At 40.1% G+C, this 18,025-nt stretch overlaps 1 protein-coding gene across 3 annotated transcripts in view; it reads left to right on the plus strand.

Annotated features, from left to right (window-relative positions):
* The window catches only part of aff2 (AF4/FMR2 family, member 2), a 214,843-nt gene that overhangs the window by 191,105 nt on the left and 5,713 nt on the right, over positions 1 to 18,025 (plus strand). For 2 of the 3 annotated variants that reach the window (XM_074647868.1, XM_074647870.1), the window contains 6 exons: positions 5,596 to 5,845; positions 6,954 to 7,087; positions 11,074 to 11,137; positions 11,782 to 11,918; positions 13,789 to 13,860; positions 16,579 to 16,672. In XM_074647868.1, the coding sequence (XP_074503969.1) occupies positions 5,596 to 5,845; positions 6,954 to 7,087; positions 11,074 to 11,137; positions 11,782 to 11,918; positions 13,789 to 13,860; positions 16,579 to 16,672 (751 nt within the window). The remainder of the gene's footprint in view (positions 1 to 5,595; positions 5,846 to 6,953; positions 7,088 to 11,073; positions 11,138 to 11,781; positions 11,919 to 13,788; positions 13,861 to 16,578; positions 16,673 to 18,025) is intronic. The other variant, XM_074647869.1, reaches the window with a different exon arrangement.

The following is an 18,025-nucleotide window of genomic DNA, read 5'->3' on the forward strand; positions in this document are numbered from 1 at the left end:
GCTGTCAGTGTGTCAGTGTGCTGACTTGACTATGACTTGCCCCAAACTGCATGTGGTTATCATAAAGTGGGCATGTCTGTAAAGGGGAGACTCGTGGGTACCCATAGAAACCCATTTACATTCACATATCTTGAGGTCAGAGGTCAAGGGACCCCTTTGAAAATGGCCACGCCAGATTTCCTTCACCAAAATTTAGTGTAAGTTTAGAGTGTTATTTAGCCTCTTTTATGACATGGTTGGTACCAATGGATTCCTCAGGTTTTCTAGTTTCATATGATGCCAGTATCTTCACCCTAGCTTTAAAACTGAGCCCACTGCAACTTAAAAAAACGAAGTTGCATAAATGCGTTAAAAAAATTTATGTTGTTAAAACAAATTTGTGTTAACGTGTTATTATCGCGCTAACTTTAACAGCCCTAAAATATATACATACATTTGCATAAAACAAGCATATTTCTCCATTCCCATGTTGATAAGAGTATTAAATAGTTGACAGATCTCCCTTTAAGGTATATTTTGAATGGATAAAAAATGTGCGATTAATTTGCGATTAATCGTGATTAACGATGGACAATCATGAGATTAATCGCAATTAAATATTGTAATCAATTGACAGCCTTAATTATTACAAAACACATTGTCTGTGTCCCTAACAAGTCTGTTGATTGCGTAGCTTTGGAATCATTTGAAACCTATATTGTTTACAGCTGTGTTTGCTTCCTAGCAGTCTTCCTCTTCATTGCCATTGTTGGCACAGTACTCCACTTATCAACAGTTGGTTGAGGTGAGGTATAACGTGAAACCATCGGCAGGACAAATATTGCTTCACCTGCCTGCATGAACGTTGTCATGCACATGCACAAAAAAACTACTCAAACGGGGACTCACATTGCTCCACAGCACTACTAGTGTGTTTCCAAACCATGTTAGTTGACAGGGAGGACAGTTATTCATGCTCATTGTGAATCAAGACTTAATGTACCCTATAAAAGTGGCTGAATTACATAAGAAAATCTTGAGAACTAAGTTATTCATGTAAACTCCCCATTCTTCCACTAAACACCACATTCTCCTCAGACAAGTTTACTGAGTATTTTTAGGAAGGCTTAACATTTTTAATGCGCGATGAAGTCACCAGAGAGGTAAGTTCAATCCACACTGTGACACAGGAATGACAAACTGAATTTCAGCTTTCCACGTGAATTATTAAAAACAGACTAAGCCGCTTGTCGCTATAAATAACCTTCAACGTGACAGCTGCAGAGGAAATATTTTTATAGCATCTCAGCGTTATCAAAGAGTGTACAGCAGGGAAAGAGGAGGGTGACCCGGACATGAACCCATGACATTGTATGGCAGACGTCTCGGAGTGTCTGTTTATCATCTTAGAGGCTTTTTATGGAAGCTGTAAAGTGGATGATGTGATCATCTGGCTCAGACCCATTCAGCTATTTCTAAACTGTGACTTTTAACAGTTATTATCACCCTTTTTTAATCAGACAGTTGTATTTTGACAACAGATAATTAGAGAAGATGTGTTAATGATCAAGTTTTTACCCTTGGAAGATGTTGTTTTACCTGTGTTTTTTGAGCATTTGAGCACATGAAATTTCAATTAGGGCCATTAATAGTCTTAACGTCCAGTAAAAACATAATTTGAATGTTTTTAATGTTCTATCAATAGTTTTTTCATCACTAAAAGGAAAAAGATGTATTGAAGTAAATACACGAAATGTTCCTTTTCCTCTCAACTGACTGAAGGCTGAGAGGAAAATGACTGAGGCCATGTTTGTTTCTATTGAGAGCCGCGGCAGGCTAATTGACGTTAACGAGACACAAAGTAAACAACTTACTGTAGCTTACATGTCAGACAGTGTGTTGTTAGTGATATCAAAGACCACACCAGCATCACTAAATGTACCGAAGTGACATTTGCAGGTATGTATATGCTGGTTTATGCGCTGCAGCAAACCAGCTAACGTTAATTAGCTTTCTAGCGATAGCCTGCAAACTGGCGTTAGCAGTGCACTCTTTCCTGTTGAATGTTTGTTTTGTTGTTGTTCAACAAGCTAATTAAAGGACAAGATGTGTGTTCATGTTTTTCATGTTTGAAGACTTTAGCAGGAAAGCTAATGTTAGGCATTGACCTCGAATAGTTAAGGTTAGGCAATGACCTTGAATAGTTAAGGTTAGGCAATGACCTTGAATAATTAAGGTTAGGCATTGACCTCAAATAGTTGAGGCTAGGCATTGACCTTGAATAGTTAAGGTAAGGCATTGACCTCGAATAGTTAAGGTTAGGCATTGACCTCGAACGGTTAAGGTTAGACATTGACCATGAACGGTTAAGGTTAGGCATTGACCATGAACGGTTAAGGTTAGGCATTGACCTCGAATAGTTAAGGTTAGGCATTGACCTCGAACGGTTAAGGTTAGGCATTGACCTCGAACTGTTAAGGTTAGGCATTGACCTCGAACTGTTAAGGTTAGGCATTGACCTCGAATAGTTGAGGCTAGGCATTGACCTCGAATAGTTAAGGTTAGGCATTGACCTCGAACTGTTAAGGTTAGGCATTGACCTCGAACAGTTAAGGTTAGGCATTGACCTCGAATAGTTAAGGTTAGGCATTGACCTCGAATAGTTAAGGTTAGGCATTGACCTCGAACTGTTAAGGTTAGGCATTGACCTCGAATAGTTAAGGTTAGGCATTGACCTCGAATAGTTAAGGTTAGGCATTGACCTCGAACTGTTAAGGTTAGGCATTGACCTCGAATAGTTGAGGCTAGGCATTGACCTCGAATAGTTAAGGTTAGGCATTGACCTCGAACGGTTAAGGTTGGGCATTGGCCTCGAACGGTTAAGGTTAGGCATTGACCTCGAATAGTTGAGGCTAGGCATTGACCTCGAACAGTTAAGGTTAGGCATTGACCTTGAATAGTTAAGGTTAGGCATTGACCTCGAATAGTTAAGGTAAGGCATTGACCTCGAACGGTTAAGGTGAGGCATTGACCTTGAATAGTTAAAGTTAGGCATTGACCTTGAATAGTTAAAGTTAGGCATTGACCTCGAATAGTTGAGGCTAGGCATTGACCTCGAACGGTTAAGGTTAGGCATTGACCTCGAATAGTTAAGGTTAGGCATTGACCTCGAACGGTTAAGGTTATAGGATAGGTCGTCGGGCAGTGAGTTTCGCGACAGTTTTTGCAGATCTCAGATCACATTTCGCTGTTTGCAGGCTCCCTTATAGGGCTAGCTAGCTAGTTAACTGTTGGACTGTGAGAGGGAAGGGGGGATTCATATGTCGTGATAGTGTCATGTAGGCTGCTGTCTTTGAGAGAGAGAGAAAGAACATTCTTCCAGACGCATCCGCTGTTTTGCCCGTCTCTGCATGATCAGCCCCTAATGGTATTCCTATGAAATTAATTCAAAGATAGTTGTTGCCATCATGGAACCAAAAAATATAAATTTCTCCCTTTTGGTTTCTGACTTTATCTCTAAGGAGAACACAGGACTAGTGATTTACAGAGCTACTGTGTGTATGCTGTAACAGAAAAAAACAAAAAAAACAATTTAATATCAGTTGCACTTGGAAGCCAGAAATCTTCCCACCTGGCTGGTGAGTCATTGCAAATCTATTGCAGAGGAATATTTGGCAGATATACTGTGGTCATTTTGTGTAACGGGGCTGTAAATTTCTTAACTTATTATCCCTTTAAAAGAGCAATGAGAGCTTTCACATGCTTTCCTGCACACACACCGGCATCCACTTAAGGACAGACACACACAAATGCACACAAATTAGCATAGTCATGCACACAAACACGCTTGCACACATCAATTATGCTGTACAGACACAAAAGTACACACACACACACACACACACACACATAACTCACACATAACACACGCGCAACAGTAGCTAATTAGTCTTTGTCTCCCTGGTTTTGTATATTATCACTAATGTCGGGGCCCGGGGCGTTGTTCTGCAAGCTCAGCAACTTTTCTCGCTGCATCAAACCCCCAGAGTTTCCAGGCAGAGGAAAAACATAAAAATATTATCTGTTGTGTTGCAAACAATATGAGTCACAAGAGCAACAATAAGGCAGCTGAGGGAATAATCCTCGACGCTCTAGCAGGGAAGGCAGAATCACAACAGTTTTAGAAGGAAAATAGCATTCAGCAACTGCAAATGAAGTCTCAACAAGATAGTTAGGCATTGTTAGCTCAGACGTAGGGTTTTACATGCTGGATGTCTTAGAATGTACTTTTTTTGGACAATGTTGATGAAATATTGTGATGGTGAAGACAAACAAAGTAAAAAATCAAGTCCATTAAATTGCGTAGCCTCGAATCTTGCCTCATGTATCAGAGTGTCTCATTATGCCGTCACTGACAAAACATTGTTGACCCAGTCCAAGCTCTCCAAAAGACAGAAAAAAATCACACAAAAAAGTTGAACGTGCTGTATCGGGCAAAAGTGGAAGAAACACTGGGAGAGGAAATTCAAAGAGAGACCCCCTCCTCAGATGTTTGGTGGTGCGAAGGTCGACGTAGATGGGGAAACGTAAATGGAAAGTAGTAACAATCATAGAAATACAGTGTAATATGGGGATATTAGTAGGGTCAGTAATGTTGAGAAACTAGCAAGAGTGCACTCGATTTAAAGAATGATCCAACCAAAAAACCCAGCCCAGTGTTGCCAACTTTTTTCCAATGAAAGTAGCTAGAAGCACTAGCTCCAAAAGTCACTCACAGGTACTGCATTTAGCATAAAAAATATGCTCAAATCATAACAAGACAGACTGCAGCCCAACAGACAACAACAGCTTGCAGCGTGTTGACTTGACCATGACTTGCCCCAAACTGCATGTGATTATCATAAAGTGGGCATGTCTGTAAAGGGGAGACTCGTGGGTACCCATAGAACCCACTTACATTCACATATCTTGAGGTCAGAGGTCAAGGGCCACCTTTGAAAATGGCCATGCCAGTTTTTCCTCACCAAAATTTAGTGTAAGTTTGGAGCGTTATTTAACCTCCTTTGCGACATGGTATGACATGGTTGGTACCGATGGATTCTTTCGGGTATTTAGCTTTAAAACTGAGCCCGCTACAACCTCAGAAAGACTGATTGCGTTATTGTGTTAAAGAAATTAGTGGCGTCCAAACAAATTTGCGTTAACGCGTAATTATCGTGTCAACTTCGACAGCACTATTTATTTTCCTTTTATTGTCAACATTATTTGGGATTCTTTTTTTTGGGAATGCTTGTAGACGTTTTAACAAGCCAAACTCTTGACACGGTTTAAAATGTGCATTAACTAATGTACATATGACCTGAAAAACAACCACTATTAGCAGCCAATGGGAATTACAGTTCTGCTTCACAGCTCTCATCCTCACGTGCCACTAAGCAATGGTAGGGTGTTAATTGAAACAAAGATCACACTTCAGCAATGAGCACAAGGAAGCCGACTAATTAGAGCACATATCCTAAATAAACATTTAGTAAAACAATAGTATTCAGTTATGATAAATAAATGCATAATCACACTGCTTTTGTCCTTTTTGTGCCCTTGTGTGTTTGTGTTCAGTAGCTCACTAAACAGGAAGCAGTCTCGACGGCGCGATGACAAGTTGCTTCCGCCCCTCCTGTCCCCCCTCTCTGACGATCCCCCTCGGAAACGAACCTGTGACAGCAGTTCCTCTCTCAGCCAGGAGAGCGGCACCGCTGGGATGCTGCCCTGCTCCACCTCTTCCACTTCCACTTCCACCTCCTCTTCCTCACACAGACACAGGAGAGGTGAAGGCAAGGGGTCATCATCACATGCAAGAAATGGCATTGTAAGTGTTCAAAAATACTATTACTGTATATGTCATCATTTACATAAGGAAACTTGTACTTATCGAAATAATACACCACGTTTTCAAGAGATAGTCCTGCTGTTCAACGTACACTCTAAATGATGATAACTTAGACCTTAACATAATGTGTGTCTCCGTGGTAGATTATTGGCTCTGGTGCTTCATTCTCCACACTCTGATATACTGCACACTATGTTGGAGGGATAGTAGGCCAGTGGTATTATCTCCTTGCAAAATTGAGTTTCTCACCCGACACTGACACTGTTCCAAAAATAACTCTTGAGTTAATGACATGCCAGGTATGAATCTACAGCGTGACACACATCTCCACTGATAGGAGTCATACAGTATTTCCTTACTTGCAAATTCAGGAGCAAGTGCTTTGTTCAGTGGTGGAAGAAGTGCTCAGATGTTTTACTTAAGTAAAAGTAGCAATACTATAGTATAAAATACTCTGTAACAAGTAGAGTCAATACATTCTTAATTTTACTCAAGTAAAAGTGCATAAGTGTAAGTATTGTATCAAGATATAATTAAAGGGATAGTTCAGGTGCTTTGAAGTGGGGTTGTATGTGGTACTTATCCATAGTCAGTGTATTACCTACAGTAGATGATGGTTGGGACGACCCCAGTTTGAAGAAACAGACAGGAGTTACCGACAGCGGAGCAAAGCAATGTACTGCTGTGGACAGGGCCGGCAGCAAAATGAATGTCAGCCACCTAAAAGTAAGGCCCATCTAAAAAAAAAAAAAAAAGTTAGCCGTTCAAGTGTATGCTATATTTAGAATATTTTCCGATAGAGAAATTAAATGAAAGTGAAACGTATCTATACTGTTTTTGTCATCTGAGCTTGCTGGCTTTGGAGAGAGCATAGATAAGTTTCAATTTCAGTTCAGTTCCGAGGAGGAAAAGAGGAGGAAAGGGCTGTCTGACATTTTAGGTGAGCCTTTCTCTTAGGTGACTAAAATACGTTTTTCTGCCGTCCCCATCCACAGCACTCTATTGCTTTGCTGCGGTGTCGGTGCTCCTGTTTGTTTCTCATTGTAATACAATTCTGACCATGGATTTAATGCCTTCCCTACTTCAGGAAGTGGATACCCACAGCGAGAAGCCCAGCGCAGACGGTTACCATGCCAACGGACAGTCAGACTCGGAGGTGTGGTCGGAACCACTGACGGAACCTGCCGAACCTCGCAGGCCAAAACTGTCATTCAGCGACACGTATGTAAAAATACAGTTTATACCGCACACACTTCTACACATTAGTTAACACTTGTACACATTAGTTGAGATTGATACACATTAGTTGTGGTGGAAACTGACTGAAATAGATTCTCAGTTGATGCTTGATCTGTCTGTTAGCAGCATGATTTATAAACACATTTCTATTCTAATCATCATTGTTGTTCATAAGACCTTGCAGTCTGTGCGTAACTCCCCCGATTCTTGTATAAGTAATCCCTCGATTTCTTGTGTTAGGAGACAGCAGGTGTCTCCTCTTTACATGGAAGCATGTCTTGATTGTTCCACTGTATAAATGTCTTAATGTGTTTTTGCATCCGAAGATTTGTGTTAATTATGCTGTTTGAGTTTCCTCTCTGAGATAACTGAATACATTCAATTAAGACAGAGGAGAGATTTCTCAGAGAGTTTGCTTTATTCAACTAAAGCATAATAACTGTAAACTCTGTGTCTTCATTGCATTTTTCATGGAGGCTGACCAGACTGACTTTGACAGATGGGTTGCTTTATTGCACCAAAAATTATTTTATGTTACAAAACAGAAAGAGGGCACTGCCCCTCCCATGTAAACACTTTAAACTAGGGCTGTCAAAGTTAACGTGATAATAAAGCATTAACGCAAATTTGTTTTAACGACACTAATTTCTTTCACGCATTAACGCAAATTGCGATTTTTAGAGTGAAGATACTGGTATCATATGAAACTAGAAAACTTAAGGAATCTATCGGTACCAACCATGTCATACCAGCTTGTCAAGAAGGAGGTTAAATACGCATCAAACTTACGCTAAATTTTGGCGAGGAAAAACTGGCATTGCCATTTTCAAAGGGGTCCCTTGACCTCTGACCTCAAGCTATGTGAGTGAAAATGGGTTCTATGGGTACCCACGAGTCTCCCCTTTACAGACATGCCCACTTTATGATAATCACATGCAGTTTGGGGCAAGTCATAGTGAAGTCAACACACTGACACACTGACAGCTGTTGCCTGTTGGCCTTCAGTTTGCCATGTTATGATTTGAGCATTATTTTTATGCTATGCAGTACCTGTGAGGGTTTCTGGACAATATCTGTGTTGTTCATTTATTTCCAATAATAAATATATACATACATTTGCATAAAGCAGCATATTTGCCCACTCCCATATTGATAAGAGTATTAAACACTTGACAAATCTCCCTTTAAGGTACATTTTGAACAGATAAGAAATGTGTGATTAATGTGCGATTAATTACGTTTAACCATTGTAATCGATTGAGAGCCCTAATTTAAACATTCAAAATGTCTGGCAGATGGGGGAGTGAGTGAAAAGCTTCACAGCTCTAAAATAAGCAATTACTAATTATTTCCACCATGATCTTATGTTTATAGTAACACATTCTAGAGGTCCTCACTGATCCAAAATGTTTGTACCCGATCCAAATTATCCCTTGATAAACCTAGTGTGACTCACAGGATGTAGACTATGTGTATAAGCCTGCCATTAGCCGCCTATTTCAGACATAATTCTTTTCCCCTTCCCTTCCATCCCATCTAATTTGCAAGGGCACTGTCGTTGCATCCTGTGCTTAGCGCCGTCCTAGACGATTGTAATTGGTTTAAAGGAATACAAAGGTTTTTTTTTCCCTTTCCCTTTTTTGTGAGTGTTTCCGAGTTCAAATTTCACGTGGTCGTGTTCATGCAAGTGTATTATCATGATCATTATCATTGGTTCCACTGTCGTCAACACAGTGCGTGATTCGCCTGTACATAGCGGCATAGAACTTTATGAAACTATCCATTTAGCTGTAACCATGTTCCAAATAGCGGTTTATAGCTGATTATTTTAAAAAGCAAAATGAGGAGAGAAGATGAGGATGCTGGTAGGGAGGGAGGGACGACCAGAGGTTCTGACTCAGACACCACAGATGATGAAAGTGCAGACAGGAAGAGACCGACTGAGCCATAGAGAAAAAACTAAAGAAAAAAAAAAAAGTACCACTTTCAACAACAATGGCTGACACAGTACCCGTGGTTGCGGTACGAGGGGAACGTTATGCTGTGTGTATTATAGGCAAAGGTCATTGATTAAAACCATGCTGTACCAAAAAAGGGTGCGACCAAATCATGTGCTGGTGTGACCTACTGAGAAAGTTGGTTGCACCAGTTCCACCAGTGGAAAAGTTAGTCTGGAGGCCAGACCTCTGTAGCGGTGGCAGCATGGAAATAGGTCTGGCTATACAAGACCAGCCATAACCTGACATGCATGAATACTTTAAACACACAGTCCAAAAGGAACCCGAGGATAATTAGACCTGATGCGAAATGCTGTCGACCCCGACACTGACAGCAGCATGATGCTCCACCAATTAACAAGCAGCTGCGGTCAGAGAGAATAGCAATATATGCCATTTCCCCCTGAACTTTACAAGTCACACTGCCACCAGACCTCTGAAACTAGCCCAGACTGTTTTCCCACACCATCATCATCATCATCATCTTCTCCATTCACCACTCGGTTTCCAGCTCAAGACTGCTGGCACCCTTCGATTGGACAAAACCTCTGCTGCTAAACAAACATAATATAATGTAACACACTCTGTCTTGAATAAAAAAAACACATTTTTTCTCCAGTCCTCTAAATGATTAAATGATCACGATTATTTATTAAGATTATTGCTATATTAGGGACAAAGTATTTTTATTGCAATTTCAAATTTAAATAAACAGAGCGCTGCTTTCACTTCCATGTTGGTCTTCATTCCAACCGTCAAAAGCCCTAAAGGTTATCCTTTTACTTTGTTATTGTTATTTATTGTGGTTATATATATATATAACACACATTTCAAAAGATAAGGAAATAAATAATTGTATTTTTTATTTAAATATTTGCTTTGATTAAAAAAAAATGGCATTAGTAGTTCTAATGCTATTTTAGAAGCTGCTTAGAGCTAGTGTTAGGAAGTTAAACCGCTCATAATTCCCTCTCTATTATCTATTTTATATTGCTTTGAAAACATCTCCTTCAGACAACTGGATTTATTCAAGTTTCTCGCCGAAAAATACATTTTACAAGATTACATTTGAACATGATAGCGTTATAATCTACCATCGCTCAATACTCATTATGTAATGTACTCAATGGAACCTCCGTTAACAGAGCTCTTCAGCTTCGTGCTGTCAGCAGACGAGCCAGTCGCTGATAACTCTGAGCAGCATCGTAGGAATGAATTACAATATGATACGTTTCTGAAGTTAGTTATTCCAAATGTTTTAAGGTTGTTTCTCCACGGCGTATTTTGGTTTTACAGTTGTGACAAATTACAGCTTTATGTCTTCTTCACTCACGCTGAAGAACTTCTACGCCGACGACATGTTCGGCTTCGGTCGGCTGCTCACTGACGGCTCATCTCTAGCTGTTAGTTTAGGAAGTGCTTGATTTATTAAGCAGAGTTTTCTATGAGCAGAGCATTTGAAACATCAATATTGCAGGCGATCATGTTCATTTAATTGTGGGAAATCAGAATCCTGATCGCAATTAATATTGGATTCATTTTGCAGCCCTAAACACAACTTGTCTTATCTTGAAACAGCTCCTCTGATTTGAGGGAGGATAGCCATCATCATGCTGTGTATTGGATATTTTAACACAACACACTGATGAGTTGTGTTATAGGTGGGGGAAATATCTGTAACTACCTCACCATTGGTCCAGTTGTGTTGAAACCTGGAAAAATTATACATCTTGTTACTTATTTGTCCCAAAGGGTTCCTGCATTATTCATGAAACAACATGTTTTGTTGTTCTACTCAGGTTACACTAAGCCCGAGGTGTGTATACCTAAGTAGGCTACTGTATATATCTCACTGCAAGCCTCTGATTATGTAAATCACTATGCAGGAGTTTGGGCTTTTTTAGTTTTTGTTAAACGACGTGTCAGTGCAAACCTGCTATTTATGCTCTTTTTTCACTGTGCTGTTCTCAGAGTCCACAGTGCAGACTACTACATGCAGGAGGCCAAGAGACTGAAGCACAAGGCCGACGCTCTGGTAAGATCCCACAAGTCTTTCTGAAAGACACAGGTTACACACACACATTTCCACCTCCATGCTCGAGCACACTGCAGGAGGCAAAGAGAAGACCGACACACAGATAGCAAGAAAATGATTTGAGAACACATAATGTTAACATCTGGAGTCTAGCCTGTAATTATGTGTGCACTCGTTCAGATGCGTGTGCCGTCGCTCATGTGTGTGCTCAGCAGCGAGTCTCCGAAGAATGAAAATCTATTCCACATCAAGTACTGTACGGTATAATTTGTGTTATTTATTGCACCATTTGTCTCCAAGGGAACATTGCATTCAAGGACTGATGATGTCTGCAAGATTATACAATATCAAAAGAATTATCTGATCCCCTCCCCGAACAATGAAATGAGATTTATTTAACTTGTTATTTATCTTGTGTTTACGCGTCGTTTCCTCACAGTTATCTGGGGATTTGCATCTTAGCAGGAGATTATTCAAAGAGCGCGTCTGCCACAATGCTGTTAAGACATTGCTTATTCTGTCTCTGTCTCATTCGAGTCTTCTTCATTTCTGTCTGATTTTTCTCACTGTCACATTTCTGCTTTTTCTCCGTCACTCATTTGTCTCATTGTCTCTCTGTTTTCGCTCTTCCTCCCTATCTGTAGATGGACAAATTTGGTAAAGCGGTGAACTACGCAGACGGCGCCCTCTCCTTCATAGAGTGTGGGAATGCGATGGAGCGAGATCCGCTGGAGGCCAAATCACCATATACCATGTACTCTGAGACTGTGGAGCTAATAAGGTACTGTTTGGATGGATGGACAGAAAGGTGACATTATCGAGGGATTTAAGAGAAACAGGACTTAGTAAATGTTTGAACATTAAACATAAAACATTTGAGGCGAGAAATAGTCATTACAATAACAGAATATTGATTCATATTTGATCAGCGCTGCCTAGTTTGACCGTTCGATCAGAGTTTGCGAGTGATTGACAGCTGCCTCCGTTAAATGAACAGCCAATCGGAACGCAGTTGTTAATTTCCCTCTGAAATGACCTGTGATTGGCCAAAATCTCCAAAAGTAGATTTTTTTAAGCCTGAAAACAGAGCCATGAGGAGGTGCAGAAGTCTAGTTTTCTCTCAGAACACTTGAATTACAATATGCTGAAAGGTTATTATGAAATTTTTGCCCAATGATGCCAAAAACATTCTGCCTTGTGCCACTTTAAATTGAGTGGAGGAGGTAATGCTTTACATTTGTGATAAACAATTTTCATTCAACGGTAGCTCGGACCCGTGACGTGATCGATACAGTCATTTGATGCGGAGAAGACGTATTGTTTACTTCAGTGTGAACAGTCTGCTGGTAATGACATATTTAATCGTTAATTTAGTACGCAGTATGTAGTACGTACTCATTGAGTACGCAGTACGTTAGTATGCGATTTCAAACACAACCTCGGCCATTTTTACCGTCAAGATCTTCGCAGTTCTCTTGAGGAACGTTTTCTGGAAATTAACAACTGCTTATTACTGTAATTCCCTGATTCTTTCCTCAAATAAATGAGTGGGTACTCACCATGTGCACAGTCTAAGCACATTTCCCTATAATTATACGTCTCTTATCAGCCTAACCTTACTGACCTGTTGCAGATTTAGCCCATTAGTCAAAATAATACTCTGCGGTTGCATTTGTTCACCTCTCTGCCCACAGAAAATCACTAATCAAAAGTTTTGGAATAAAAACTAATTAGCATGAAGCCGGTGCTTTATTCAGAACGTCTGCACTCTCCAACATTGTATGTATTTTTTTTTATCTTTGTTGTCTAAAGCATCACAGACCTGCTAATGAGCACAGTTTAACAAGTGTTGCATTACAGGCTCTCTGCTGTTTTCCAGCCTTTCAGAGCTGCCAGTGTAGGAAGTCACTAAGTGCGACTTTAAGAGAGCAAACTGAGAATAACAAATGGCTGCTTCCTTTGAAAGCTGACAGCAGGGTGCTGCAGAGGGAGAGAGTCTTTTAACTGAAGGACTCAAGTTCAAGCCCTGCTTGTCTGCACTCATCCATCCTGCTGAAGTGTCCTTGAGCAACACGCTGAATCGTCGCCAGCTGCACGGCTACTGATCTGTGACTCTGGCCTTTGACCTCCCTGAGGAGAGAGCAGGAGAAAGGACAAGATTTTTCCTACAGAGATCAATGGAGTATAAAGGTGTTACTGCTCCCCGCTTGATTCACCTGTCACTGCTGGGTTTCATTTTGACTGATTAACCGCCCCGCTAAGCAATCAGCCCGGGTCACCGAGGGCACGAGGCAACAGCTGATCCCTGCAGCATTTTTTGAATCAGTAACCAAAGGATGCATTTATCCTTCCGCAGAGTCAGATAGAGCTGACCTGTAGCTTGTCTTGCCTAAAGGCACTTCAGTAGAGTGGATGCCGGCTGTCAGCGAGCTGAAGAAATTAATTACTAACTGCCGTGTCACTGTTTTTATGTGCTTTATGCTCAGAAAGAGCAGCTCCTTCAATGATTTTAACCTTGATTTACTAATTAAAATGAACCTTGAGTATAAATATATATTCACTATCGTGAGAGAAATAAAGTGTGTTTACATTTCACGCCAATAAATCAGTGAAAATGTGTGAGATGAGTAATGACCATCTCTCCTCTGCAGGTACGCCATGAGGTTGAAGAACTTCACCAGCCATTCAGCCACCGTCGCTGAGAAGAAGCTAGCCGTGTTGTGGTAGGAGTCTTTTTATCTATGTGTTTGTGTGTGCAAAATACAGTAAGTGCCTGTGGAGGAGGGAACCTGCCAAAATCATAAATAGATGACTCGATAAATAAATATGTTATTAAATGTAATGAAACATTTGAATATAAAAATAAATGCAAAAATAAATAAATGGAAAAAATACAAAAATAAATAAAAAATAAATGCATAAGTAAATACAATGGAAAATTAAACAGAAGAGTAAACACTTAAGGGAATTAATACAAAGATAAATTAATAAATAAATAAGCAAAATATAAATTTATGTCACCTTTTATCAATTAATTAATGGCTACATTTAATATTTGATTTTGGCAGGTTCCGTCCTCCACAAGTGCCGGGCCGTAGCCAGGATTTTAAAAGTGCTGTGGTCATGAGTTCCCCAATGCACCCCTCACATCCTTCAGAATATTTTGACCAGGTCTGCAAATTGTTTCTTACTATTTAGATTTAATTAATCATATTTTCGGTGGATTGTTCTGGTGGCCTGCAGGTTTGGGATTTTGACCAAATGGTTGCAATGTCTCTCAGTGCTAGGGACTTTTGGTGCAGGTCATACCTACTCTCTACCCCCTCGTCTGTAAACTTCTCTACAGTACATGATGGTCTAAATGCTGCCACACTGCCAGCCAAATTCTGGTGGAGAAATACTGAGACCTTTATTTACTTTTGGCTTAAAAGTACGGAAATGTAATGTTAATGTTTAAGGCCTCATTCAAGAACATTTTCATATTCTTCTCCTAAATCTCTCTTACTCTTACTTGCGTGATGTTCAAATGTTTCAAGTTGGACTTAGAAAAACCTTGTAACTGCACAAAGGAATTCCACCTGTTCAGGAATAGCTGCACGTTCACGAGATGTGATCCTTAGCACAATCAAGCCAGCCAAACTGTTATGTATGTAAGGCTACCTGTTCTGCTCTATTTGTGGACAAGTTTCATTCACAAAAAAAAGAAGATTTTAACATTGCTGTCTAAAATCAGCAGACGAAAACAAAACAAATTTAGCAGTGTCAGTAGTTGTATTACGGGACCTGAAAACGTGTCATCAGAGCAGCGCCACACTGACAAAAGAGGGAATGCTTTGAAGTTGGATGCCAAAAAACATCTTGCCACGTCTCAGATGGCAGGACAGGATCTGACAGTCACAGCGTTGAATAAGAGAATATGATAGGTTTACTGTAGGTGATGATACACTGTCGACCTGATGGCAAAGACGTTGACAGCGACCGGCATAAACACAGAGAGGCAGCTGAAACTCCCAAAATTCATTCATTCATTCAACTAGCTTCCATCCGGATGGATGGTAGCCTTAACGGCAGGGTCGGTGATCTTGAGAAACTAGCAAGAGTACACTGGATTTTTGAAAATTATCCATCCTAAAAAAAACCTGCGCAGTGTTGCCAACTCTTGTTCATTAAAAGTAGCTAGCAGCACTAGCTCCAAAAGTCCCTACATCTAGTGAGAAAGTCACCAAGTCAGCAACACTGACAGTCCTTCCCTCAGGCCTCCCTCCAAAGCCACTCCCCCAAAATCAATATCATTACAAACATAAACCTATCATAATGAACATGAACAACGAACATGGTTTCTTCCATTTTTTCTTTCTTTTCTCCCTGTTAAAAGGTTTTTTTTTGGTTAGGAGTTTTTCCTTATCCTATGAGAGGGTCGCACTGTAAAGGACAGAGGGTGTCGTATCCTGTACAGATTGTAAAGCACCCCGAGGCAAATTTGTGATTTGTGATTTTGGGCTATACAAATCAAATTTACTTGACTTGACTTGGCTCTTGTTAGTACTCACAGCTGTCAAGCTAGCAGCTTGTAGAAGACTTTGGTGCACGGGCAGAATGCGGTAACCTGTCCAATCATTATATTCGGGACAAATTAAATGATTAACTACAGATCGTAAGGAGTGGTTCTGGTCTGCGCTACTTTGCGCCTTTGTCGAGGTTGAAAGAGTAGTTAAGTTTGCCATCCCGGTTCGGACCGTTCAGACTACGCAGCCTCTGTGTTGTTGTTTCATAAATATAGGCGCAATTCAACCCGTTCCGCACAACGTGATTGGTTGATGCCTTTATTTGCAGTGCAAAAGCTCAGAAAATCAACCTTGTTCCAAAAAGAAAATAACGTTGCCTTTTTGCTGCATAGTATTGACGCTCGGTGTGAAAGGACTCATAGCGACAGAAAAAAAAAGGTTTGAAAAAAAATATTGACATGCGAATTAATCAATTGCACGAAAAGACACTGCCGGTGTGTACCCGCCTTTATTCAGATATTCAATAAAGCCCATTGAATCTGACAATACAGGAGAAAGCCTATAAAATATTACCATGTAAACTAACATAATCTATTAGAATGTAAAGCTCCTCTAATGTTGCTAAAACCTTTGTCTTCCTCTCTCACAGTGATCCAAACATTTTAATTCCTCTGTGTGCTCCGCTTGTGAATTGTAAATTCATTAATTCACAAAGATGTAGATTTTTATTTTATCATACACTAGTACTGTATTATACATTTCCCACGTTCTTTACTTCACTGAAGTTCTTCCTAATCCGTGCGGACACAGCGGGGCGTGTTTGATGTCCAGGTGCGTTTTTGTGTGAATGACATGAGAATAATATTGAGGATGGAGCTTTAAAGGGAACTTGTACAGCGGATTCATCTGCCTTCTCTAATGGTTTTGTTTCCATAGTAACCGCTGTCTGTCTCTGCTGTATCTGAGGATGTTCCATTTGAAGAAAGACCACGCTGTCAAGTACTCGCGGTCGCTCATGGAGTACTTCAAGGTAACACACACTCTCTCACGCACACACACACACACACACACACACACACACACACATTTGGACACCGACTTTATTTCCTCTCTCTCTCTCATTTTCTCCCTCTGTGGTTGAAAAACATGAAAAGCCAATTACAATCCCTCAAATACATTTCATATTCATTTTCATGGTGCCTGTGCATTAATTTTGCATGACGTTATTAAATTCCATTCTTTCTCTTTGATATTAATGTATTAATTAGCTCCATCAATCATCGCTGTGGATTGTTGGGGTTTAATGTGCTTGTTTTGATTAATTATGTTTAGTTTAATTAATTACTGAGGATGTCATTATCACAGTGGCGCATTTGCATTGATGGGATTGGATTCCTGGGAAGGGGCTGACTGGGGGTTTAGTAGTGCGTGTGTGAGTGTGTGTTTGTGGGGGTGTGTGTGTGCGCAGGCTGTGTACGTGTTGACACAAAGAAAAAAATAACTGAAAGCAGTCGGAGCAGTTCATTTTAACAGAGAAACAGCACAAAAACAGATCTGTGATATACTTATCCACATGACACATTAATGTGGATTTTATAAGTGCTTGTCACCGGGTAACATTCAGAAATTATTGGGGCAAATTGGTGGCTCAGTGGGGTTTGGCTGTCGTGTTATATTAACATTAATATTTAAGCCATTTAGCTGATCCTTTCGTCTACAATCGTTTGTTATATAACGGATTAAATGAAGGGTTTACAGTATGTATGTAAGGCAAAGAATGGCAATAGATATTAGTCACTCTATATTTCAACTTACTGTATTGGTAAAAAAAAACTGTATTTTAAGGTAATTACTTCAAAATGAATTCAGTTAATTGAGCTTTTATGCCTTGTTTTATTATCATTTAGTTAATAGCAGATTGAAAACAGCCTTTTGGATAACTGTTGTTGTATGAGGTACTTATCCATAGTAGGTGTATTACTTACACTAGATGACAGTCAGCACGCCGCCGGTTTGGAGAAACAGACGGGAGTTACCACACAGAAGCAAAGTAATGTACTGCTGTGGACAGGGACGGCAGAAAAATGTATTTTAGTCACCTAAAAGAAAGGCTCAGCACCGTATTTAGAATATTTTCTGATGGCAAACTGAACTGAACGTGAAACTTATCTACCGTATTCTGTTTTTGTCATCTGAGCCTGCTGGCTTTGAAGAGAGCATAGATAAGTTTCACTTTCAGTTCAGTTCCCCGTTGGAAAGGGCTGTCTGACGGGAAGATAAAGCGGTGAAAATACTCTAAATATAGTGTCTATCTATACTATATACATGTCAAGTGTTCTGGAAGTTGTACACAAAACTGTGGATAAGTATGGATAAGTAGCTC

This window comes from Sebastes fasciatus, chromosome 10 (assembly GCF_043250625.1).
Source record: "Sebastes fasciatus isolate fSebFas1 chromosome 10, fSebFas1.pri, whole genome shotgun sequence".
NCBI lineage: Eukaryota > Metazoa > Chordata > Actinopteri > Perciformes > Sebastidae > Sebastes > Sebastes fasciatus.